Source organism: Eschrichtius robustus, chromosome 11 (assembly GCF_028021215.1).
Source record: "Eschrichtius robustus isolate mEscRob2 chromosome 11, mEscRob2.pri, whole genome shotgun sequence".
NCBI classification, from domain to species: domain Eukaryota; kingdom Metazoa; phylum Chordata; class Mammalia; order Artiodactyla; family Eschrichtiidae; genus Eschrichtius; species Eschrichtius robustus.
This window is the reverse complement of record NC_090834.1, coordinates 18,236,765-18,262,714: the sequence shown is the minus strand read 5'-3', so window position 1 is coordinate 18,262,714 and position 25,950 is coordinate 18,236,765. Positions and strand designations below refer to the sequence as shown.

At 52.2% G+C, this 25,950-nt stretch overlaps 1 protein-coding gene across 1 annotated transcript in view; it reads left to right on the top strand.

Moving 5' to 3' along the window:
• ZBTB16 (zinc finger and BTB domain containing 16) overlaps positions 1-25,278 on the top strand; it is a 191,406-nt gene extending 166,128 nt beyond the window's left edge. Inside the window, exons 5-7 of the mRNA XM_068555344.1 lie at positions 17,497-17,667; positions 22,504-22,671; positions 24,705-25,278. Coding sequence (XP_068411445.1) covers positions 17,497-17,667; positions 22,504-22,671; positions 24,705-24,934 — 569 coding nt within the window. The 3' untranslated portion in view covers positions 24,935-25,278. The remainder of the gene's footprint in view (positions 1-17,496; positions 17,668-22,503; positions 22,672-24,704) is intronic.
• Positions 25,279-25,950: the final 672 nt, after the last annotated feature.

Sequence of the window (25,950 nt, the reverse complement as noted above, 5' to 3'; positions counted from 1 at the left end):
GAGAGCAAGAGAGTAGAGCTTGGAACAGAATCCAGAGGAACTCCAACACACTGTGCCCTCCAGGACAATCCCAATGCATCACGGAGATTCAAAAGGAGTTGCTGGAAGAAATAGGATGGAGACCAGGAGAAGTGTGGTGTCATGGAGCTAAAGGAAGAGGTTTCAAAAACGAAAAAGTAGTCATCAATCTTAATGCTGCTGTTAAGTCCCCTAAGAGGAAGACTAGAAACGTCTGTTGGATTTAGTGACCTGGGGGTCATCGGTTATCAGAGGCGAACAGTTTTGGTGCTCATGGAATGATGGAAGCAGGGATAAGACATGGTGGGTTGAGGAGTGAATGAGCACGTGGGAAGTAGAGGCAGTGTGTGTAGGCAGCTCTAGGGGTGGAGGAGGCCAGGAGTCAGACTGACCCAAGTTTAGCACTTGGTAGGGGTGGTACAATGGAAGGATAATGGGCAAGGGAGTTCGGGAATTGGCCAGGAGGCAGCTGGGAGTTGAACCATGGGCCTTGAAGTATGGGCTGATGGAGAAAGAAGCAAGGAAAGGAAGGACATGCTGGGAGCGGTTAGGGATCAGAGAATGGTTCTGGTGAGAGTAACTGGATGGGAGGGAGAACTGGGAGGGTGGGAAGGAGGTTTCAATTGAATACTTTAGAGGAATAGCTCTTACTGGTGATGAAGGGCCTGGAGTGTTCTCTATCAGCATCTCCTGGAGTGGGCCTGCTCATTTCAGGGTATCTAAATTCAAACACCACGACCCACTTATTTACATACCTGTCTCTCTATGGCCCTCAACCAGGCCCCTGGATCCCTGTTCTAATCAGCTACCATTTCTCCACTCCCTACCATCTGGCACTGTGGTAGACACTTTCATATATTATCTCAAATCCTCCCAGTGACCTTGCGTGGTGGGTGTTATGACTCTAATAAAGATAAAGAAGCCAAGGCCCAGAGATATTAGGAAATTTGCATATGATTCTCTAGCTAGGAAGTAAATGGCAGAGCCAGGTTCTGTCTGACTTCAGAGTCCAGGCTTCTTGCTCTCCACTTCTTAGTCTGTAAGCTTCATAGGGGCAAGAAGTGTCTTCTTAACGTTGAAGCCTTGGTATTTGATGCCTATGCAGAATGGAACGCAAACACTGGGTGCGTGAGTGCACGAGAAAACGAGTGAATGGTGCTAAAAGTGACACACTCCAATGCTGTCTCCCAAGGGGAATAGAAGTGCCGCCACCCAAAGAGAGAAACGAAGATAATTGGAAAGAGAACGGATGGGAAGATTTGGCAATCGAGTGGCACTAGTGTTGGATAAATAGAACAGAGGTGTCTTCTCGGGCTCTTTGTGACCACAGTGCTGGGCACCTGACTGTGGCCTGAGAGAGTCGGCCATCAGCTTTCCCGTCTGCTCTGGGGCCAAGCTCACGCTCCAGTCCTGGCCCAGAAACTCCAGAGGAGGAACTGAAAGGGGAGGCACCTAGGAAACAACCCACACAGGAGAAAGGAGAACCCCCAACCACTCCATGACATTTCACTTTGTGAAAATTTCACTTTTTAGAATGTGAGGCTGCGGTTTCTCTCCAGACCTTCCTTCAGGGTGTCAAGGGACGTGTGTGTGTGTGTGTGTGTGTGTGTGTGTGCGCGCATGCGGGGATGGGCGGGGGAGGACCAGATTGCCCATCAGTTGTCTGAAGAGCATGCATGCTACCTAAGCCGGGCTTGAGGCCCGGCCTGTGTTTGCTGGATGGCTACCCCATCTCCTTTCCCGGGTAAAGATTTAGTGAGTCAGGTACACAGCCTGCTTGGAAGCAGGGGAGTTCCAGGTTTGGGGGAAGTGGGAAAGGCTGGTGGACAATGTGTTTTGGTTTTTGTGCTTGACCGCTAATTTCTCTCCCACCCTCCCTGAATAGCAAAAAGGACGATCTCCTCCTTCTGGGCTTTGAAAGCCATTCCATGCTGCCTGATACTCCATGAAAGACTCTTCCCCGGGCGTCCGTGCCTCCCTCTTGTTGCCTGTCTGTTCAGCAAGTCTATACATTCACCATCCTCCCTCTCCCAGTGTCATCACCAGCCCGTTTCTTCTCCGTGTGGCAGTGCCTGAGGTCCAGAGGAAAGTCGTGGGGCCCGAGGGCAGTGGCCCATCACCCTCAGTATCCACATCAGGCGTGCCCCTGCCGCAGCCCGTCCCCCACCTGTGCACACGCACCACCTGCTATCTACTTCCGAGGGCTGTGCTCTGGAGGGCAAAGTGTGGGCAATAGGTAGGGGAGGTGGTAAGCAGATGGAGCCCCATGGGGCCTGCAGGAGCTTTAAAGGATCACAGAGCCTGTCCTCTTTATGTCACAGATGAGATTGAGGGCCAGAGAGAGAAAATTCATTTGTTTAATCCTTCATCTGCCCATGCATCCTTCCCTCCATCCAGTAAAGATTCATCACACACCTGTCAGGTCCAAGAGACACAGCCGTGTATAAGAGAAATGAAGTCCCTGCTCTCGAGCAGCTTTTGTTCTGATGGGGAGAGGGAGATGGTAAACCTTGAACTTGAAGCAACTCCACCAAGGCTAGTTGGCGGCCCCAGAGCTGAGCAGTGAGCCTGGACCTCCTGCGGTGCCCTTTCCAGGACCCGTGCAGGCTGACTCCCTGCTTCCTTGGAGCCTGAGCTTCAGTTCTCCTTCAAACAGCAGAGAGAAACATTTAGAAGGAATGAAACTGGATTTTAGCCTCTGTACTTCTGGGCAGCAGAGGGATTGTAGAAGTACAAGTAACTTACGACCAGCTGAGACTAAGGATTCTTTTTGTTACTTGGGTAAAATATATATGTAACATAGAATTTACCATTTTAACCATTTTTAAGAGTACAGTTCAGTGGCATTAAGTACAATCACATTGTTGTGCAACTGTCACCACCATCCTCCCACAGAACTTTTTCATCTTCCCAAACTGAAACTCTGTCCGCATTGAACAATAACTCCGCCTCCCTCCCCTGAGCCCCTAGACCAGGAATTCTTAACATTCTGTGCCATGGGCCCCTTGGGAAATCTGGTGAACCCTATGAACCCCTTCTCAGAATAATGTATTTAGAGGCATAAGGTGAAGTATATAAGATTACAAATGGAAATTTTAAATACAGATAGCAAAATATTTTTAAACCATTTGTAGTACAGTATATGTGTGATTCTTTGTTACGCTGTTGACAGGCTCAAGCAGTGGTCAGCTACCTACAGTTTGCATAAATATTTCGAGGTGACTGCAGCATTTCTTCCAATGTGGTATGAAAACGTCTAGCTGCCTGTGGATGACCAAGTCACAGGTGCAGCTCATGTGACTGCTTTGTTGCTTTCATTCCCCATTGAAGGAACTGCTAAATTTCAGTTAGAGGCTGGTAAAAATAAAGATGTAATATTTTTACCCTCCAAGTTTACCAACCTCCTGAATTCTATCCCTGGATTGCTTGGGGGTTTCATGGCCTCAGGGTTAAGAGGCCCTGCCAAGACAGTTTGCCCTACCTTTTCTGCCTAGAAGGGCGGTGCCTGGGACCAGGGGCGTGCTCATGAGTAGGACATGGTGACAGAAACCCTCCCTGTGTACGGGGCTTTGCGGGAGGGAAGGCGGGAGCATCACGGAAACCCAGCCAATGTGGGGGGGTGGGGAAGGTGCCCCCACTCTCCCCAAGCTGCCAGCCTGCTGTCTGAGGTGGGCGGGGCTGGTGCCCCCTGGAAGTGTGCCTTCTGGCAGCTTCCCCGCCCCCCTTCCACCCCTTGTCCGAAGGTTCAATGCAGAAGGGAGCCATATGGTCCTTTGTGGACACATTTTCCCTAGTACAGTATCTTCCCGGTGTGAATGCAGGGCCTGGCTCCCCAGTGTCAGCTGTCTGTCCCCTCCCCCGCTGCCCCATTCCCCGAAGCCAGCCCAGAGCATAGCAGGCTGTCAGGGGCAAGCTCACCGAGTTGGGGAGCCCTGCAGAGTCGGGGGCGAGTGAGGAGTCTTTTAGTAACACCCACCCACACACACTCACACAGAAACTGTTGAAGTGAAGTCAAATGTCTCAAAGTCAGATCCCTTTTTAGTATGAATTTGCTGTGTCTCATTCTGAGCACTAATTCCAATTTAATTGCAAGTGGCCTGAAGCCTCTTCAATAGGAGTAACAAATGGTTTGATTTTGTAAACTTCATCAGACTGCATTTTAAATGCGACACAGTAGCCCAACTCGAATGCCAATGAAGCACTGGAGTAGCTCTCTGTTTACTAATTATCCGTTTTTACTCCAAGCCACGCTGGCTGGCTTGTCTGATTAAATCGGATTTGTGGGATAGAGAACAGCTAGCAGAGTTTTCTCTATAGTAAACGAGATTGAAACTATGGGCCGCCTGGCTGCACACTGTAAATTATATTTCCTTTTAAAGGGGACGTGTCTCTTTTATTTCTGTGTCGCCCCTCCTGCATATTAAACTTAGGGCACAGAAATGTACCCGGCTCCTTCTAAATCCAGCCTCCTCTCGCCCTCCACCTGGTTGCCAGCTCGCTTCTGTTGCTTTCCATCTTCCTCTCCGAAGGACTGAAAAGGAAATTGGTGGCTACAGCCCGTATTCCCCACGCCACACTCCTTTTCTTTTTTAATCCTTGCTTTTCTCCCCTTTATCCTGGGGGTGAGTTTTCATTATTCTAGAAGGTCCCTGTGATGATATGGGTTCTTAGAATCCATTTTAAGTTGGCTAACACAGAGTTCTAGCAATAAAATTTGCTGAGACCCAACATGGAGTGGGGTTTAGCCTTTCAGAAAGACATGAATATTGGCGGTATTGGCTGGGTGGGTTAGGGTGGGCAATGAAAGAGTCAGTTTCTGGAGACTTAAAATTTGTTCTTTGGTCCACCCTGGAATGAAATCCTTTCCTCTCACCAGAGTGAAATTCAGATCACCTCGTTCCTACCTGTGGTCCAGCAGAGAAGGCCATGGCTCAGGCACTGGAGGGGTGGACCAGTGCCCACTGTGAAGCCCAGGTTGGGGCATCTGGTGTGTCCTCTACCCATTCCCTGGGGTCTGGGGTCTGGAGTCTGGGGTCTTGCCTAGAACTCCTGGGCTCTCTTAATTGTTTATTCCTCTGTCCCCAGAAAAGCCACCTCCACCCTTCATCCTTCCTGTACTAAACACACACACACACACACACACACACACACACACACACACACACACACACACACACACACACACACACACACACACACACACAGTACATAAACCAAATGCAAGGCAGCCCTGAATAAGGTGTAATCAGGCTGTGCTTACACTCTGCCGTCGCTAAGACTTTAACTCCACGAGCTTGACCTGCCTGCCCAGCCCTCATCTTGGTGTCTATCTTTGTGCCAGGAGATTTTTATATTTTAATTTGCTTCTGAACGTCCTGCAGAATTCATGGTGTGCGGACTTTTCCCTCTTTGGCCATTGTGTGCGGTACAGTACGGGGTAGGCCTGGAGGTGCCTCACATAGCCTGGTTACCGTGGGAATGAATGGCCACCACACTCTCAGGCTCACGGCCCTCCTTTTAATTGTTGACAGTAAAAAGCATTTAAATGCTGCTTAATTTGTAATCATCTTCCGGCGGGGGGGCGGGGGGGGGAAGGAGAGGAACCGTTAAAATGTCAGTAAAATGAATATATCCTTCTCTCTCTTTTTTTGGCTTGTTTTTGTTTATTTATATGGGGTAGTTTTTCTTTTCAGTGCCCAGTGTTTGTCTGATATTTAAATGGCTCTGAGACAATCGGTATTTCATTTTATTTTGAATTTCTGTCTCCCCCAGCCCCTGCTCCCCTCCCCACCCCATCCTATCTCTGGGTCTTTGTCTTGCAAAGGTCTGCCTGTCTCCTTGTCTGTCCCTTCTCTTCTAGGTGGGCCTCCTCCTGCCTCCTCCTCCTCATCTCTGAAATACATTGGGGTTTACAGGACATTTTAGATAGGACCCCAGCTGAGTTGCTATCTTTTTTCCAGAGATCCCTCTCCTGGGCTCCAGTTCCTGCCCAGGCACCTCAGGATGCCTTTGGGGATGCCTGGATCTAGGGAGATGAACTCTCTATTGACAATGTCTTGTACACTTAAAGAAGACGAGAGAGGGAGAGGCCTGGTAATAAGTTATTGTACAATAAGGAAATTGGGTCTCATCTTCAGGCGGAACCTCAGTGCCCTCTCGTGATGCTTTGGACACACTGCTTAAAATTGAAGTGCCTACTGTGTGTTGGGCAACGTGCTAAGGAAATGAGGCCGCTGGATTCAGGGGGTCTGGTTCTCTGACCCGTCATCTTGGTTGTTTTTTTTCTGTCATCCTGGTGCTGGGGGCAGGGGAGAGAGAACCCCTGCTCCCCTCTCCCCACCCCATCACCTGGCCCTTGCCCAGCACAGAGAGGCAGGCAGGTACCCTCAGACCCAGTGACTCAAGAATTGCCCTTCAGGGACTTCTCTGGTGGTGCAGTGGTTAAGAATCCGCCTGCCAATGCCGGGGACACGGGTTCGAGCCCTGGTCCGGGAAGATCCCCACACGCCGCAGAGCAACTAAGCCCACGCGCAACAACTACTGAGCCTGTGCTCTGGAGTCCGTGAGCCACAACTACTGAGCCCATGTGCCACAACTACTGAAGCCCGTGAGCCTGGAGCCTGTGATCCACAACAAGAGAAGCCACCACAATGAGAAGCCCGCGCACCACAACGAAGAGTAGCCCCCGCTCGCCACAACTAGAGAAAGCCCGCACGCAGCAATGAAGACCCAACGCAGCCAAAAATAAGTAAATAAAATAAAATTTAAAAAGAAAAAGAATTGCCCTTCTGGGTGTATGGCCAGTTCTAGGAGGTACTAGCCAGTAACTGGTGGCCCCTTGAGAGAAAGGACCTAGCAGGTTCTCTCGAGTCTTGCTTTCCTTATCTTTCTAAACACCCCGTCTCTCAGGGCTGCTTGAGGGTTCAGAGGAAGAGACCTGGATAGCCCAAAGCAAATGATCAGTCAAGCTTAGATCTCTTCTGTGTCTCTCCTGGGACTGTCCCTCTGTGAGCCAAAGACAGTGGTTCCCAGTGGAGCCCTGAGATTCTCTTTAACTAAAAGAAGGCTATCAAGTGAGATTTTGAAGGAGAAATGCCTGAAGTGCGTATCAGTGGGAGAAAGACCTTTCAGTCTTCCAGCATCCTCTTCAAATAGGCCTAGAATTATTGACTGTTAGAATGGGGGGAACCTTTTAAGATCATTTACTTCCACCTTCATTTTTCTGATGAGGATACTGAGGCCCAGAGAAGTCCAGTAACCTACCTGAGAGTGCACAGCAAGTTAGCCACTGAGCCAGGACTTGAGGACAGGCCTTCCGGCTGAAGACTCCAGTGCTTTCTACTCTTCCAGTCCTCTTCAACTGGGAGCCAATAGTGAGAAGTCACGGGAAAGGGTAGGGCAAGAGGACAATGGCGGGACGATTACCCTGGCCTGTCCTTTCACACACCATACTGACTTCCCATCACACATTTCAGGGCTTCTTTCCCAGAAGTCTCAGGACCAGCTTCTTACAGGCCAGCTCTCATGCAGCCTTGCAGAGAGCTGCAGGCTTCCCGCAGTGGTTATAGGCCAAGGGCACAGAGCTGAACACATGCCAGGGAGGCTGGATTGAGGAAGGAACCCATTGTAGTTCTGTGTTGATTTGCACCCACCTACCCCCAAAGGAAGAAAGCTGGGAGCCCTTTGGTTTCAGGAACCCTCGGGGTAGACAGGTGCCTGCCTCTCTCTTTTGAGTTTTAGTCCTACAGAACAAGCAGTGTAGAGAAACTGAGGAACTCAGTCCTTCTCTGCCTCTTGGGAGGAGAAACTGGGTACCGGTCCTTCAAGGCAGCAAGAGGCCCACCGGCCCACCACCACCCGCTCCTCTCCCAGGCGGCCCCATCTCAAAGGTCCCATCTCCCACTGCCAGAGTGGGCAGTACCTGAGAGCCCTTCCCATTTCAGACCCCCAGGGCTGGGCCGGGCAGGCTCTACAGAGCCGAGCTAGGTTAAGGGACTGCGGGCCGCCCCTCTCCACTCAGGGCTGTTGAAGTTGGTCCAATTTTTCAGTCGTGGGCCAATTAGTTTCACAAATGGGGGCCCCCGTGGTGCCAGGGCACATTTGTTCCGGGCCTGCGCACTGGCCGGACCCCATTGTCCTGCCTCCCACCCCCGTGTGGGCCCATTGTCCTCGCCCCCAGCGGGTGCTGCTTACGGCTGATTTATACGGGCAGGCGTCCTGCGGGCTCTGGGCCGCACTGCCACAGCTGGCGGAGGTGCTTAAGGCCTTGGACCCCGTGACCTTTGCCCCAGTCCTGCTGTCATTTTGAAAGTTACAGACCAGAGGGCTGCATACCTCTCCGGATTTACTCTCCACCCCAAAACCCCCACTACACGCACACACCGTCTCCCTTCCCTTTTTCCTCCCTCTGCTCTTGTGGTGGACGTTTGGATTCATTCTGGAATGGCTGGAAGGGTCCGGGAGCTGGGCTGGAAAGGGGCTGTGGTGTGGGTGGGAGACTCCAGGGGAGGCAACGAGTCTCTTCTGACGTGGAGGCTACTGCTACTTCCTCCAGGGGGGCTCTGCATCCTCGATTCCTTAGTTCCCTCTCTGATGCCAGGGATCCGGGAGTTGGTTGGACATCTTGCCATTGAGTTTGCCCTTGACACCGTCCCACCAGGGGACCCGTGCACCCCAGACAGGGTGGCCCAGCGTGAGGTAGATGGAACGGGGAGGCCGTCATGTAGCCAGGCAGCAAAGCACAGATCTGGCCCCATCTTTACCCGTTAACCCTCTCTTGCAAACCAAACTCAACTTTCTTCTTCCTTTTTACCTCTTTTCCTTTCTTTTCCACCCCTGCTCTTGTCCCCTTCCCCCAGTTTCTCCCCCTCTTTGGCTCGTTTGTTGGAGTGATTGACAAAATTAGTACATCCATTCAGGTTACTTTTATTGTGCAGGTCTCAATAAATCCCCCGTGTCCGGGGTGCACCTTAATGAGCTAGTGAGCTGACAAATTTGTTTACTGTAGCTGGAGGTGCCGAGTAATGAAATGCACTTGTGTCTGCAGCTCACTGCTAAACAAATACACAGTTTCTGGGAGCCAGCATTGCTAGCTGCTGCCGCCTGAGGCTGTGGCCACATTCCCCAAGAGACTGAGAGGGGTGGGTGAGCAAGTGTGTGTGTGTGTGTGTGCGCGCGCGCACACGCACACACACGCGCGTATACATGCACAGGTGTGTGCTCTGAGACATGTAATCACTCACCCATCCATGGCTTAGTTTTAAAAGAAATTTGAATCAGCTGTTCCAGCTCCTCCCCATTTGGTTATTCATTGAGAACTCTCTGCTCCCTGGACTACTGATATAAAACCCTAACATTCCCCCTTTCCCTTGTGGAAGTGGAAGGTTATATTGATATATGGGTGCCTTCCAAGATTCTAAGCAGATAAGAAAGAAAGGAGAAAGGGGTAGGGAGGCCTGGATAAGGAGACTGGAATTGACAAGACTGAAATTGACAAGAAGGCTAGATGCTAAGGTTTTTAGCTCCTGGCTTGGTTTGGGAAGACATAACTGAGCAGATGATTAAAAGTGCTCCAGCAGTAGGTGACTATATGTTGGAGACAAGCACTGGAGCACAGACTTGTGGCTAATTTGGTTTGAGGCAAGCCTTGCAAAGATGTTTTCTCAGCCTTCTCTACCCTTCCTGGGAGAGAGGCTGTAGGCAGTAAACAGTGGGACTTGTCTACCACTCTCCAGCAGCTGTCATGCCCGGGGTGGGGTGCGGAGTCAGTGGGCTGACATTTTCCCGGGCTGGGTAGACGGGGCCCTCTTTGTGCATGTAGCTAGCCTTCTGAGGAAGGCTGGGAGTTCAGGACTCAGCCCGAATGATGCTGCAACTTATGCCCAGGAGGAGAGCTAGAGAGGGATCGTTTGACGCTTTCTTCAGTAGATCCCGTGAAAAGGAGCCAAGCCCTAAGTGATGGCACAGGAGGCGTCAAAAGGGAGGCACCCCTGCCAGTGTCATGAGCTGAGCTTTTGCTTCCTTTCGTCTGCTCCCTGTCCTGTCCCCCCCTTCCCCACCACCTCCAGCCTCTTGAGATGCAGACAGAGCCTTCCTGCCTTCGGTGTGAGTCAGCCCTGGGCTGCTTTGTCTCTGTCTGTCTTTTCCTCCTGCACAGTGGATGATGCAGCTCTGCCACTTTTTTAGCAATGACCTGGGGGGACGGAAGAGAAAGACGGGGAAGAGGAAGAGGCGGCAGTTTCTGTGACAGTTTTGGTGTGTGGTTACAAGGCTTCACAGGACTGGAAACGGTGTCTTAGGAAAGAGGAATCCTGAGGGTCAGAGGAAGTAGAAAGGCATGTCTGAGGATTTGGAGGGGGGAGGTGGTTCCAGTGTAAGTCAAGGTTTTCACACCTCCTAAATTTGCTATTTTCTTCCTCTGGAGAGAAGAAGTTGCAGGGGGGCGGGGAAGCAGCTCTTCCTTTCTTGGGTGAGGTTGGGTGGAATTGGACATGAGAAGCCCATCCTTGGTCCATGTGCAAGGACACACGCACACACACGCACACACATGTAACAGTCACGGCTGGCTTACCAAAAAAAAAAAAAAAAAAGCCCCAGTATATTTAGAGCCCTCTGCCCTTTTGATTAAGAAACTGCTTATATCTAGGGATAATAAGAACCTTGCTCCAAGAAGGTGTAGCACCTGAACATCTTCTCCGGCTGTGTACCCCTCTGATCCTGTTCCTTCCTTTCTATTAAAGAGCTCATTGGTATGGAAATGGCACAGGTGTAAACATGAGGGTTTTTGTGTCTCGTAATTTCAGACCCAGTCATCACCTGGGTGAAATAAATACCCTGGGTTTGTGTCACCCCTCCTGCCTCCTGTTCCACCCTAGCCTTGGCTTTCTCCCATTTTTGGGCTAAAATTAAACTTGTTTTAAATTGGGAATCTGTGAGTCGTACGTGCCCTGCAGCCAAGATTGGCTGTGCTGCCCTTGGGGGTGGAAGGTGGGTGTGGTGGGGTCACCATCTCCAGATAGAACTGATGGAAGTGAGGGTACAGTTATTTGCATGGCCCTTCCGCACGTTACCTAGGCCCTCTCTCCATCAACCCTGCCACACCCACTCCCTCTTTCTAGTGCAGATTCCCTTCAGGCAGACACCCTTGGGGTCCAGCCTGACACTGATGTATCTGATTTACATTGAAATTTACAGATTGATTGAAAACAATACACTGGTAGGGTTTACATACTCAATAACGTTTGCCAGTTGCCTCCTAACAGCACTATGAAGTTGTTATTGGAAAGGGCAGCTTAGTCATGAATACCATTTCCTAGATGAAGAAATGAGGCCAAGGGCAGCAGCTATCTGGCTCAGAGTCACAGAGCCGGGAAGGGCTGCACCTGTGGGCTAGAACCAGGGTCTTCTGTTTCACTGCATGGTGTGGTAAAACTGGTCCTTCTTCTATGGGCTGGGTCTCCGCTTCTGAGCAACAGAGCTCAGACGTGGAGCCAGAACTGGGGAGTCCTGTTCAGCCCACCAGACAGACAAGAGAGGCCCCAAAGAGATCAGCTGTCTGGGGGTTACTGGCCATTACTAATTTCCAAGGAGAGCCTTGTTGGAAGCTCCTGGTAATGGCTGCATTTGGTCTGGGCTTCCCCCAGCTCTAGCCATCCATCGCGCTGTACCATGACTTTCCCTGCCCTGTTTCCCCCCTTTGTCCTTTGTGATTGTCCCTCAGCTCCTTATTTATTCTTGAATGCAACATGCAGTTATTGAGCACCTACTATATGCCAGGCCCTGTGCTTGATCTTGGGGGGATATAACAATGAAGAAGATAGTCCCTGTTTGGGAGGGCTTACCATCTACTAGACAGAGCTGAATGTCAAAATTGAGTACAACAAAGGGTTTAATAATTGTGCTGGAAACATGAGCGCTCAGAGGAAGAAGGTGTTCTTGGCACTGAGTCCTAAATGGTGTCACTCATCCAAGATGCCTTCTCTAGGGTCAGTTCCCTGGAAGAAGCAGCCCAGAGTCGAGAAAACAACTTAGGCTTGTGTATTGTGCAGGGCAGCCATGATCTGTATCCAGGTTGTTCACTGCAGGAGGATGCCCAGCCGAGGGAGAAATGGAGGCTGGAGTCCAGCCGTCTTTGCTTGCAGAGCTGTGTGCCCAGGCGAGGATCTGTGTCTGCCCAGAGGAAGAGGCATGATTTTCTAATTCAGACAAAGGCATCTTCTGGGCTGGTATTGGCTTTGCTACCGCTTCATGGCTAAAAAGCTTTTTCACTTGGGTATCTCATTGGATGCGCTCAACAACCACAAGCAATGTGGCAAACGACAGGCAAACTCTGGTCCAGAGAAGTTCAGCAACTTGCTCCGGGTCACAAGGCAAGTAAGTGGCAGAGCCAGGACCCATGTGCTTCTTTGGTCTCCCTTGTGGCATGCTGACCATCTGATTTCTGAATGTCTTTTGCAACCAGTGGAGGCTCCTTCCCTCTCCCCAGTGGTGTCAGGCATGAGGTCTCCCCACAGCAGAGGAAAGAGCAGTGAGCATCTCAGGGGCTCAGGCGTCGAAGGGAGCAGAGTGCTGGCGCTGCCGGACCCCCTTGCCTCGCCGAACGTCTCACTGCAGCTAATGAATTGCTAATACAATTTTCTAGATCATTTTATTTCCCTAGTCCCACATTTTAATGTGTTTCCAAAAGCTAGCATTTATTTGCTTAATCTCCCAGTGTAATAGAATCTGCCCTGACTCATCATACATGCGAACAATCAGCTAGGCAGAAACTGCAGCAAATTGTTTAATAACTCAGATCTCGTCTCTAGATTCTTAACTTGCATGCCCCAATAGCTTTTCTTGTGTCCCCCCGCCCCCCGCTCTTGCCTTTTTCCTTTAAAAATATTTTTCCATCTTCTCAGCTGCTGGTCTCCCAACAGAAGAATGGAGAGTGGATGTGGGGTCTCAGAGACCCCGTCTCTTCATCTCTGAGCCTGGGGCAGTGTCTCGATGGCCAGGGAGAGCCCCTGTGCCCTGTGGGATGTCCCAGGAAGGGGAGAGAGACCACTGTAGAGACACTGTAGCATTTCCTTTCCAGGTGGTCACTGCATAACTTTAAACTTGTCACCAAGGTACAGAGCTGGCGTCCAGGACTACAAATGCATCACGCTTCCTGACTCGAGCCCAGGCTGAGGGTCCTGTTCTGCCACTGCCCTGGATTCCACTTCTCCAGTCCTCCTCCGGTCCTCCCAGCCCCTACCCTAGACTGGTCCCCACTCTCCTCCAGTGGTAGCACAGAAGCCGTCATCTCTCTCCCTGCTTTCAGCCACTTGCCACTGCTGTTGGTGCCCTTGCAGCCCCCAGGGGCATTGCCCTCACATACTGGTTGGATCATGCTAGCACCCGCCCCCCTCTTTTCGTGGCACCGCATTGCCTGTGGAATGAAATCTAATCTGTCCCACCAGGTGATACGGCCCTCTGCCATCCAAACCCCCATAACCTTCCCTGCTCATCTTCATCCTCAGGGTCTGTCCTCTGCCCCTGCCTGCTCTGAAATTTGCTTGCGGTGTTTCTAGCCTGGCTCCCGTGCCCCCCTCTGGTCCTCGGCTTCTCAGGCCACTTCATTTCTTAAAACCTAACTCAGAATCTCCGAAGCACTCTTGGCATCAGCCTGTCGTATCCTCTGGCTGGTCGTTGGCTTGTCTGTGTCCCCGATTAATCTGGGACCCTATTTCTCTGGTTGATCTCAGCATTCCCTCTTGTCACCTAGCACAGTGCCTACACTAGGTGATATTCACCGAGTCAGCTGAATGGACACGAAATGGGTTCAGGCATTCCTGAGAAGAAGGGACCACATAGTGGGGCAGCTTTGGGGCCCTGGGAAGACGGGGAGGGGTGAGGTTGCAGGGTTCTCAGTCCGCCCTGCAGTGGTACTGACCCTCAGAGCTCCTCCGGCCTGGTTTTTTTAAAAGAACGTATATGCAATTTCCTTTCTTTCTTTCTTTCTTTCTTTCTTTCTTTCTTTCTTTTCTTTTTTTCTTTCTTTCTTTCCTTTTATTCCTTCCTTCCTTCCTTCCTTTCTTTCTTTCCTTTCTTCCTTCCTTCCTTCCTTCTTCCTTCCTTTCTTTCTTTCTTCCCTTCCTTCCTTCTTTCTTTCTTTCCTTCCTTCCCTCCTTTCCTTCCTTCTTTCTTTCTTCCTTCCCTTCCCGTCCCTTTCCTCCTTCTTTCTTCCCTTCCTTCCCTCCTTCCCTCCTTTCCTTCCTCCTTTCCTTCTTCCTTCCTTCCTTTCTTTCTTTCTTTCTTCTTCCCTTCCTTCCTTCCTTCTTCCTTTCTTTCTCTCTCTTTCTCCCCTTCCCTTCCCTCCTTCTTTCTTTCCTCCTTCCCTCCTTTCCTTCCTTCTTTCCTTTGTCCTCCCTTCCTTCCTTCTTCCTTCCTTCCTCCTTCCTTCCTTCTTTCCTCCTTCCTTCCTCCTTCCTTCCTTCCTTCCTCCCTCCCTCCCTCCCTCCTTTCTTTCTTTCTTTCTTTCTTCCTTCCTTCCTTCCTTCCTTTCTTTCTTTCTTTCTTTCTTTCTTTCTTTCTTTCTTTCTTTCTTTCTTTCTTTCTTTCTTTCTTTCTTTCTTTCTTTCTTTCTTTCTTTCTTTCTTTCTTTCTTTCTTCTTCCCTTCCTTCCTTCCTTCTTTCTTTCTCTCCTCCCTCCCTCCCTCCCTCCCTCCCTTCCATCCCTCCCACAAGGTATGTGGGAATCTTAGTTCCCCAACCAGGGATTGAACCCGCGTCCCCTGCATTGGAAGCATGGAGTCCTAACCACTGGACCACCAGGGAAGTCCCTGGGCCTGGCTTTTAAGGCTCGGGTGTCCTACTGGGAATGTCATTCATGTTCCCTCTGACGCAGACTCCTTCCACACTTAGGATTTCGGGGGATGCATAAGGGGAAACCTGGGCTCTTAAAGGGCATGGTTTGCCCAGGAAACCTGCTCTGTCTTACTGATAAAAGGCAGATGTTTGATGTCTGGCTTCATCGGGGCTCTCTGTGGGGTGAGGTTAGGGCCAGAGAGGGGGCTGGTGCTGGGAGCCCTCAGGATGAAGCAGCCACGACATGCCGTGTCACAGGACATGTTGCAGACGGACTCCATTCTGGGGCATGCTGGCCAGGCCAGACTGGGCTTTGAGGACTCACTGTCAGCCGTCGTCTGCTTCTGCTGGGCAGACCGCTCCCATCAGTGTGCCCCCTCAATCAAGTGGAGCCAGCACCCCAGTACCTTGCAGAGGTCTTGCTGGCTCCCAGTGGAGTAGGAAGGCTTCAGAGAGCTTTACCTTGTGACTCGGCTTCCACTGCACGCCTCCTGGCCCAGGTTCTCCAGCTGTTGCTAGGATGGGCCCTGGATGCACTGGGGCTCCTGAACCAGCTGGGTTGGAGCTGCCTCGCTGGTGTCATTATTGTGCCTCTTCCCAGAGAAGCCCATGCAGACAGGTGGCAGATCCAGAGGTAGATGTGAGCCCAGCTCTGTGGTTTCTGAAATCAGACATACTGAAGCATTTAACAATCCCAGCTCTGCTTCTTTCTAACTGTGTGACCTTAGGCAAGTTACTTAATCACTCTGTTTTCCCATTTGTAAAAAGGGGCACAAGAATCCTGCCTTGCACGTCTTAAATGAGATGACAGCATAGATAAAGCACCTAGCACACGGCCTGTAGTAGTTCCCCTTCCCCTCTGCTCTTTGAGTCCAGGAGCAAATCTGTGCCCTTGCTGGTATTCCACCTCCCCTGCTCAGCCTTCCCTGGACCTGGATGCAGGCGACGTCTGTCTGCAGGTGGGATGAGCATGGCTGAAGGTGCTGTGAGGGGTGGGGGGCTGGGGGGAATGAGAGGCCGTCTTTGCCTTCCGCCAGTCCATTGCAAACCCAGCCATGAATGGGACTGAGTTGTCCAGAACGGGCCTCCCATTTGCTATCTCTGTTGATGGACCCCGGAGGCCACAGGCTCTCCTGCTGTCCTTCTTGTCACCCTCTTGCCACCGGGAGCTCCCTGATGCCACACCGAGCAGCCCACGACTTGCCACAGCCAAAGCTCTGCTCCACCTTCCACTCTGGGCTGCCAGGCGGTGGGCCTGACCCCCTTTCCTGCTTGTGTCCTTGACACGGGGGAGGCAGCGCTGGGCTGACCACAGGTGATAATGCCCAGATGCCGGCAGAGAGAGGCGAACAGATGGGGAGCTTCCCGGGGCAGGGAGCTGACATGCTTAGGAAAATGGAATCCAAAACGGTGGGCAAGGAGCTACTGGTGAGGACTTGGAAGGTTTAGATGCTTCCTCCTGTGGTGCTGAACCCCGCAAGGCCATGGTCCCAGAGCAGCATCAGGAAGGGGGTTGATAACAGACAGAAAATGGCAGCCTGTCTTTGTAGGGTACCATGGGGTACCCACCTGTGCTTCTGATCGGCTCAGGGAATGACCAGACAGAGTTAAATGAAAATCTCATGTCCCTCATTAGCTTAAAATCCCTTGACAGTTGCCCGTTGGTCTTGGGATGAAGCCTAAAGATCTTAACATGGTTTCCAAGACCCCGTACGAGCTGGCCCTGCCTACTTCTTTGACCTCCACTCTACTTTCTTTCTGCCTCCTCAGGTGACCTGTTCTGTCTTATCCTCTGACCCATCACATTTCTCTCCAGTTCACAGGTACTATTCCATCTTCTTGGAATGCTCTCCTCATGTCCCAGTGTGCTGGGCAACATCTATGATGAGGGCAGGCACTTTGTACGGTTTTCCGTGGCTACATCCCCAGGGCCAAAACAGAGAGTCCTCCTTACAGAAGATACTAAAATAATATTTGCTGAATGAATGGACCCTTAAGATGTACGCATTAATGAATGGAGACGTGGTTAAGAGAATCAGGTCTGTAGCTTGCATTAGGAGCAGATCAAATCCGGGTTGCCTGGGTTTGAAGCCCAGCCCTGTTTGCTCGTGAACTAACTCTGTGCTACTTCGGACAAGTGACTCAATCTCTCTGTGCCTCCTTCTCCTTATCTGAAGGGTGAGGATGCAGAGCCCGCCTTTTGGAGATGGGATTTTTAAGTTAGTTACACTTGGATGACGGCTGGCATATATCATCTCCGTTACTGTGATTCCTCACAGAGGCCGGCCCGATGCCCCACCTCCTGTGCCAGGCTCTGAAAGTCCCTTTGATAGCTGCCTTCTCGGTACCCTGCCTTTGACACAGACCTCCATACGATTGCAGACTCATTTGCTGCTCTGATGTGTTTGATTAATGTCTTTCTCCCACTAGACTTTAGGTTCCATGAGGGCAGGAAGTAAGTGGATTCTGTCCACCGTTGGAGCCGCACACCGGGGGCTCCAGCAACATCGTGTGGCCTGCACCACCTCTGGGTTTGCCACCGAGGGTGGGGCCCAGGGGTGCTGGCCTGGCGCTGGCTCTGGCTCCAGCCTAGCTGGGTGAAGAAGGCCTGTGTCCAGCCCTGAGGCTTTCCCCCGCTGTGTCCTGCAGGCACGGACATGGCTGTCTTCTGTCTGCTGTGCGGGAAGCGTTTCCAGGCCCAGAGTGCGCTCCAGCAGCACATGGAGGTCCACGCGGGCGTGCGCAGCTACATCTGCAGCGAGTGCAACCGTACCTTCCCCAGCCACACAGCCCTCAAACGCCACCTGCGCTCGCACACAGGTAGGCCAGGCCGGGGACGGGCAGGGCAGGGTCTCTGGGAACCGCTGTCTGCATTTCCCTCCAAACACATCAGGCGGAGGTGCCCTCAGCCCTCCTCTGCTCAAGCGTCGGGCATGCAGGGGCCTCCGAGGTGCAGGTCAACGTGGACGGTTCTTATCCTGTCCCACCCTGGGCACCTTTGGTTCTCAATGTCTCTGCACCCAACAGAGAGGGTACTCATTAGAAATGCAGGCTCCTGGGTCCCATCTTCAGAAACTTGCATTCAGTGGGTACAGGTGGGATCCGAGACTCAACATTATTAGTAAATATTCCCCAGGGATTCTGATGCAGGTGGACCCAAGACGAATTTTGAGAAAAAACTGCCTTCTTGGTCTCTGTCTCTGCCTTTCCCCCTCCCACTGCTGGCCCACTCCACACACAGACACACTGTGCACACACACAGTGGGAACGTGGCAGAAGTGGTCCTGCTTATTCCACAATAACAGAAGCACGTGTTCTATACTTGGGCCTTAGCCCTGTTTAGGGGAGACAGTGAGGTCGTATAAACAGTGAGCCTTGAAACATCCCTGCTTAGCCAGTTGCAGATGCTGGGGGAGGAGAGTAGTTGTGAGTCAAGGGGTCTGGGATGGGATACTTGGTCCTGAGAGCCAAGAGGCATTTGCTTCCTTGAAGCAGCCCCTGACCCTCTAGCAAGGTCATGGGTGACTTGAAAGCCTTCCTTTCTCTGGCTGTACATGGATAAAAGGATTGCCTGTTTCTGAGTCTGCATGCGTCTTTGCTTGTGTGTGTTCTGTCCTGCTTTTGGGGTGAGAGGTGGGTGATGGAGCCGGGGAGACAGAGAGACAGACTCTCGTTCTGAGTACGTAACAGGGTATGTTCTCATGTCTGCTGGAGAGGGTATAAAAAACTCTGTGTGCCTCATGACAGAATTGGCAGGACCCTTTCCTCACTGTTGGGTCTTATCGTGCTCTGGGATTAAGTGGCAGGCTCTGCTGAATACGGGAGGGGCTTTGTTTATCACGGACCGAGCTGGCCTGGCCTGCCAGCGGTGGGCATCCTCGCCAAGGACCCTGCCCGGACTCTTGCTTCTGGATGCTGTTCCGTTCAGGGGAGCGTATTGCCTTAGCATCACCAGATTTGCTTAGAACTTTTTAGATTTGCTGGCTTCGGACAAGGGGAGGTCTCAGAGGGGAAGGCCCGACAAGAAGGGCAGAGGAGGAAGGGATGCTGACAAGGGCTTTCTCTGTAGTGACCGCATAAGCATCCCCTGCAGGCATTGGGGTGGCCAAAAAGTTCACTCGGGTTTTTGGTGAGGTGTTACAGACAAACCCGAACGAACTTTTTGGCCAACCCAACACATGCACCTTCCTGTCAACACCTCCCCCACTGGGCCCCCAAGTTCAGCCTTATCAAAGGTGGCCAGTTACCTTTCAGCCACTTCTGAGCATTCTGCTGCTGGGTCCCATCAGTTGGATTCATGTGACTGGAACGATCCCGGTCCTGCTAAGTCCACCCAGGGTATCCCCTGCCCTGCCCACACTAGCTCCTAAGAGCTCAGATATCAAAATGCCCCCGGCCCCTGTGTCAATCATGGCTCAGACCCATGGGGAGGGACTATTTCCAGACATCGTTTAGGAGAAGTACTTGCTTTTAACCTAGGCAACGTGGAGCATGTGTGCTGCCTACACCAACGCCCATCGATCTCACACCAGCGAGGCCCTGTGCGCACAGCCCTGCACAGGCTGAGCACACCCCGCACAATGCCTCATTAATATTCCCTTGTCCTCGGCCCATTTGCTGCTGCGGCCGGGTGTTCAGCGACAGCAGCTGTGTTGGGTAGGTTAGTCCAGCCGCGCTCTTGGCATTGATGGATCCCTGATTCACACGGCTCATCGTATAATAAACTCTCCGCTGTGTTGAGTGGGGGAGCTGAGGAGCCCACAGGATGGGGCTGGGGTGGGGACGATGACACTGGCCTTGGCCAGTGCCAGGGAAGCCACCAGGTGAGGACAGACCGCTGGGGTCACAGGTGCGCTGGGCAAGCCGGAGGGGGGGCTCTCATTAGTCTCGTTTGTCCTGTACTTAATGTCAAGCTCATTAAAGAGGCTACAGAGTTAATCAACATACCACAAATTGGATTTTGAGTTCTGCAGCCAGTTTTGTGTACATTATAGCAACACTGACACGATTAACTCTCAGGGTGAGGATTTTAGGCCAGGTGCTTGCCATGTTTCAAAATCCGTGTGTGTGTGTGTGTGTGTGTGTGTGTGTGTGTGTGTGTGTGTTGGTGTCTTCCCCCCCCCCCTAACTTTTTATTCTTTTCCCTGGGCTAACTCGAGAGATTTCATATTTAAACTCATGTAACATGTGACCCACTGCATAATTAAATTCATAAAAATCGGATCAAACCAACCTCTCTGCCTTAACCTTTTGTTTTTTAAACTCTTAGGGCCCCCCTCTGGAGGGGAAAGGCACAGACAGACAGCGGTGCCCACCCCCCAACCCACCGTGTGGCTGCCGATATACGTTTTCATTACCGGCTCCGCTGAAGTCTCACGTGGCCCTTGCTTTATTTATTTATTTATATCTTAAAGAGGATACTGAATTCTCGATTAAAGTTGTAATCGTTGCCGATCCAGTAAGGAGGGGGAGTCGGATGTCAGACGGGGCTGTGTGTGCAGACGTCTACACGCAGAGAGGGTGGCACGCGGGCCCAGGCGTGCACAGACCAACCCTCACTCTGTTAGACACACAGCTAATTAGGAGCAGGGTCTGCATGGGCCTCTCCTTCCCTGGGGTTGGATGGGGCTGGCGGCTGGGGACCGGCCGGTCTACACAGCCCCAGCAGCGAGGACGCGGGCAGGTGCCAGGAACTCAGGAATCTGCTCATCCCCAGATCTGCACGTGGAGGCTCTCCTCTGAGCCCAGGGCAGGGCCCCCTAGAGTGGCTCTGCTCTTGGAGCTTCTTCCATCCTACCCCTCCGATGGAAGCGCTCCCACCCGCCCGTCTACACCCTCGGAGCATCTTGCAAACCTTCCACCCGTGAGAGAGCCCGCCAGGGAACAGACCGCAACATCCTTTCCCCACAGAGCCTTAAAAACCCTTCAGAGCCATCAGAAGAGATGAGAATGCATGTGGGTGCAGGGGCTTGCGTTCGAGAAGGGGGAGGTTTGGTTAGCGGCCTGAGGAGGGGAGAGAGAGAAGAGAGTAAAATATCATTTTAAAGAGGAAGTGAAGGTGCAGGCATGCAAGTCTATAACGAGAAGGACAATTTATGCCCAGGCACGAGCGCAGTTTGACATGGGGATAATGAAAAAACGTAGGTCATTGTGGATGACTTAAACCTTCAGCAGCTGAAGAAATGTATGAAATGCAGAGGACATTACACGGTTGGCAGCCCCGCACATCTGCAGAGGGACAAGTGAAATACAGTGGGCCATTCTTTACCATAAACTATGGCTGTTGGAGATGCAGCCCAGAGAAATTGTAATTACAGTGACAAGACGAATCAGCGATATTTAAATATTCATGAACGAAGTCTGGGGTGATCAATCTATCTTTATTGTCTGTGCCTTCACTCCTGTAATAAATAAGTAGCTGAAGTCCTCACCTTTCATCCCCGCAAAGCCCCCACTTTGGCTACAAAGGGAAAGATGGTTAATCCCCGCACCCCAGCCTCAGAAAGGAGGCTGCTGGGCATGGATTCCAGGCCGGGGAAAGGCAGTTCTCCCCAAGTTTCATATACTGACATTTCCTGAGCATCTGCTTAGGGTTTACTCTGTTGCGTGCTGAGGCTGCAGGGATGAACAAGGTTCCCTTCTTGGCCTCACGGTGCTTCTAGTCTGTGGGCACGGTGGGTGCCACAGCAGATGCAACACAGCATGTCAGTTAGCAATCTGGTAAGTATCCAGTGTCCAGATTCTGGCACCAGATCTGCATCCCAACTCAGCTCCTTATTAGCTCTTTGACCTTAGGGACCATGTTTAAGCATCTCTAAACATCTCATTTTTCTCTTCTGTAAAATGAGAACGATACTGTCTTTCTCGTAAGGTTGTTGTGATGATTACGTGATATGATTGATCCGTGTGAAGTTCTTAACACAGTAGTGAGCACTCAACAAATGTGGGCCATTTTAATTAAAAAGTGCCATAAAAATTGTACTACTACTACTACTAAAAGGACAAAATGCTGGACATTTCTTCTCTCTGGGGACAGAGGAGAAAGTGACTCAATTTGCCTGAGCAGGGGGCGGGGGGCAGGTAGCGCTAAAGGGAAACTTCCAAACCGTGGTGACATGTGAGCTGGACTTTGATGGGTGACTAGGAGTTCGCCAAGGAGAGAAGAGGAAATCACGCAGAAAAAATGGTTGCATAAGCCTGTGGAGGAGGGGAAGAGCAGGAGGAATTTGGGGGACAGTGAGAACATTGGAGGGATTGTTTTGAGGGTAGGGGAGTCAGGCTGGAATGGCTTTTGCCCCTGACCTAGAGGAAAGGAAGCTGGGGGAAGGGTCTCGAAGCCCCTGGGTCTGCTCTGCCCTCAGGGGGACCTGCTTTCTGGTGGCTCTGTTCATCCCTGAACCAGACGGGCTCTCTTTTCCTGAGACTGGCCCTTGAGGCGTGGATGGCCGCTGGGCCACGGTAAAGTGTGGACACGTGTGGACAGGCCTGCTCCCTGTCGATGCTAAGGGGCTGGCAGGGGTGGAGGGTCCCTCAGTCATCTCTGGAGGTGGTGACAATCGGCAGCCTCTTCCTCCCGGTGCACTGAACCTGCCCTACTGTCCCCTGGAGAGGGGGCCGGGGGAGGCGGGGGCCTGATCCAGCCCCTTGTCCCCACAGGTGACCACCCGTACGAGTGTGAGTTCTGTGGCAGCTGCTTCCGGGATGAGAGCACGCTCAAGAGCCACAAGCGCATCCACACGGGCGAGAAGCCCTATGAGTGCAATGGCTGCGGCAAGAAGTTCAGCCTCAAGCACCAGCTGGAGACACACTATCGAGTGCATACAGGTACTGAGGACACACAGCTGGCTCTGGGGGGGGGGGGTTGGGCAGGGGCAGGTGGGTCCGCAGAGAAGCCCGGGTGCCCATGGTCCCAGGCTGAACCGAAGAGTGGAACCGCTTCTGTTAAGGGTTAGTACGGTGACCTGAGTGCCACTTCCTCCCTGCAAGGGCGAGGCGGACTTTGCTAGTCAATCACAGCACTCTTTCTGGGAGCCCAGACTAGCCTTCCAGGCGGCCATACCAAGAGCTCACAGAGGATATCCGTTCCTGAATCCTGAATTGGGGGTCAGTTGGCCTGATTAGCTGAAAGTGAAGGCTAAGGTGATTTCACATGACTTGAGGGTTACAGTAAGAACTAGGTGACATTAAGTTAGGTTATGATGAGGGTTGGGAAAAATCGTACGTTAGATGATTGAGTTCGGTTCAACGATTAGAGAAGCAGTTGGATTTACTAACCCCTCGACATGTATAATATTTTACCATTTCAAAGGGCCTTCATGTTCCTTTTTACATAAAAGTAATGTGAGCAACTGTTTTCTTGGGGCCTGAGGACAGAACAGGTGGAAGTGGTCCCGATATCCAGAGTTGCCAGAGTTGGGGGCAGTGGATGCTGGAGCCGGCCCGAGCCTGCCTGGGAAAGCCATTGTGCACATCTCTTTCCAGCCCCATGTTCTGTGTCATCACCTTGGTTGCTTAAAATTGGCTACAGTGGGGGGGTTCACAACATGGCCATCAGCAAATGCTACAAAATCAGGGCTTTTTGGAGAGCCAGTTGTTAAACATTTACAGCACACTGCCAGTTGCGGGGTAGATATTCAGAAGGACTTCCTGTGAAGATGAGACATAGTGGAAGGTAGTGGAATGTGGCAAAGTAGGAAGGCTCCCCTGATCAGGGGAAACAGCTGCCTGAGCAGAGGAATGGGGAGAGGTGATCAGACAGGTCCTGCTGGCCCAGGGGAGAGAGTGTGTTTTCCCGGGAGGGGAGGTGGGCAGAGAGAGCAGTGAGTAGAGGATACATGCTGTCATGGCTCTGCTTTGGGCCACAAGGAGAGGATGGGGTGCTTGTTGCTGACAACTAGAGTGACCCCCAGGATTTCCCAGAGCCCCTTGTCGGAGATGTGACCTGCCGGGTGTATCGTTAAGTGCGCTGGCGCTGACTATCGTAAATAGCTGGTCGATAGTTAGATCACTTTGGCTGTTCATTACTTCATTATTTGCAGTGGCCTCTGCACGGAGGAGTATCGATAGCGAGATGGCTGGCCAGTTAATTACTGTATCAGAGCAAGGTTCCCTCACATCCTCTGCTCAGCTCCAGGGGGCTGTAACAGAGGGGGGGCGGGTCGCAGCTTGGGCGTGGCCGTGCCCTCCCAGGTTCTCTGTCCCTCCCCCATTCTGGCCCCAGAGGGGAAGGCAGGGTCCAGGGCAGGCTCTAGAGCCTTAGAGGAGTAGCCATTCCCAGGTGTAGCATGTTTGCAGGATGGGGTCCCCTCAGTTTTACCCCACCTCTGTTCCCCACCGTCTGTAGCCCTGTAAGGACTCCATCCCCTTGCTCCCCTGGAAGGAACTGTGTGCTGAAGAGGCACCCTTAGCATTTGAGAGGCCTCGCGGGCCCTTTTCTAGACCTCCCTTTCCTTCCTTAGGAAGGGGAGAGTCTGTGCCCCTGAGAGAGTTAAGAATAAGTCCAGGGGCTGGAGCTGGCCCACATCATGGCCACTAGCTCTGTGTGGCTATTTACGTTAGTTACAGTGAACAAGATTAAGAGTGTAATCCGTTGGAAACTAACACACCATTGTAAATCAACTATACTTCAATTAAAAAAAAAAAAAAAAAAAAGAATGTAGTTCCCAGTCGCACTCAGGAGCCAGATGTGACCGCGGCTGCCACACTGGATGGTGCATCCATTGCCGTGGAGACTGCTGACCTAGAGGGATGGGAGTCTCCAGCAAGCCCGAGGGGGCGCTGAGGGTGCAGAACATCCCTGGGGCGGCTCTCACAGCCCCCTCCCTCTGTCCTGGCCTTCTCCTGCCCTCCCCCCACAGGTGAGAAGCCCTTTGAGTGTAAGCTGTGCCACCAGCGTTCCCGGGACTACTCGGCCATGATCAAGCACCTGCGAACGCACAACGGCGCCTCGCCTTACCAGTGCACGATCTGCACGGAGTACTGCCCCAGCCTGTCCTCCATGCAGAAGCACATGAAGGGCCACAAGCCCGAGGAGATCCCACCCGACTGGAGGATAGAGAAGACTTACCTCTACCTGTGCTACGTGTGAGGCGGCTGCGGCGGGGGAGCGGGGAGCAAGAGGAGAAGAGAGGGAGTGGGATGAAGTCCAGGAGGACTGTGCAAAAAAAACCACAACAAAAAACAAACAAACAAAAACAAAGAAAAAAGAGAGAGAGAAGGGAAAAGGAAACCTGGGAGCTGTCGGGCTCTGGGTTGTCTCTGGGGCTCCAGGTGACCTGGATGCCTGGCTGAGCCCCTCCCCTCGGGCCCTCCATCCCTCCTTTCCTGGGTGGAGCTGGGCCTGCTCTTCTTGGATGGGGGTGGAGGGGCCTTTTGTTCAGCTCAGATGGTGGGATGTTCTTCTCTTCCCTCCACCCAGATCCTCCTTTTGTGTCCGGAAATGGAGACGAGGAAGGGGGGGAGGGCTCCTCCAGTCAGAGCCAAACCACCTCTGCCTGCCGTGCTCTCACTGATCCCTCGGGAGGTGGGGGCTGAGGGATGGGTGGGCTGGGGGTGCAGAAGGGGGGGCCTGCAGATGCTGGGGCTGGGCGGGGTCACTGGCTGACACAGATGATGGCAGCTCTAGCTTGCTGGGGGCAGACTGGGGCAGGGAGGGGTTCTCCTGCCCTTCCCATCGCTCAGTTCATCTGTTGCTTTCTTCCGCTCCGCCATACCCGGGTGCCCCCTCATGGTCTTCAGGAGCCTCAGGGCTCTTAGCCCCTCCCCCAGCTCCCGGCTGCCCGGCTCCCTTTGACTTCTGTCCTCTCAGTCCCCCATGGATCCGGGTGTCTCCCTCCTCCTCCAGCTCCCTGGTGGGGAAGCTGCGTCTGACTCCAGAGCCCCTACTTGCACCCTTAGCTTTCTGAGAACGCAGACGAAGTAAATGGAATGGCCCATCCCAGTCTAGCCCTGTCCTAAGCCAGATTCCTGCTCAGCTGCTTTTGCTTCCAAAATGGAAAAAGGAAACAACTAAATACACACTATCCCACCAAACAAACACACACAAACACAAACCCCCTATGGCCCTCCTTCAGCCCCTACGAGGAGGAATCCATCAAAGGGCTC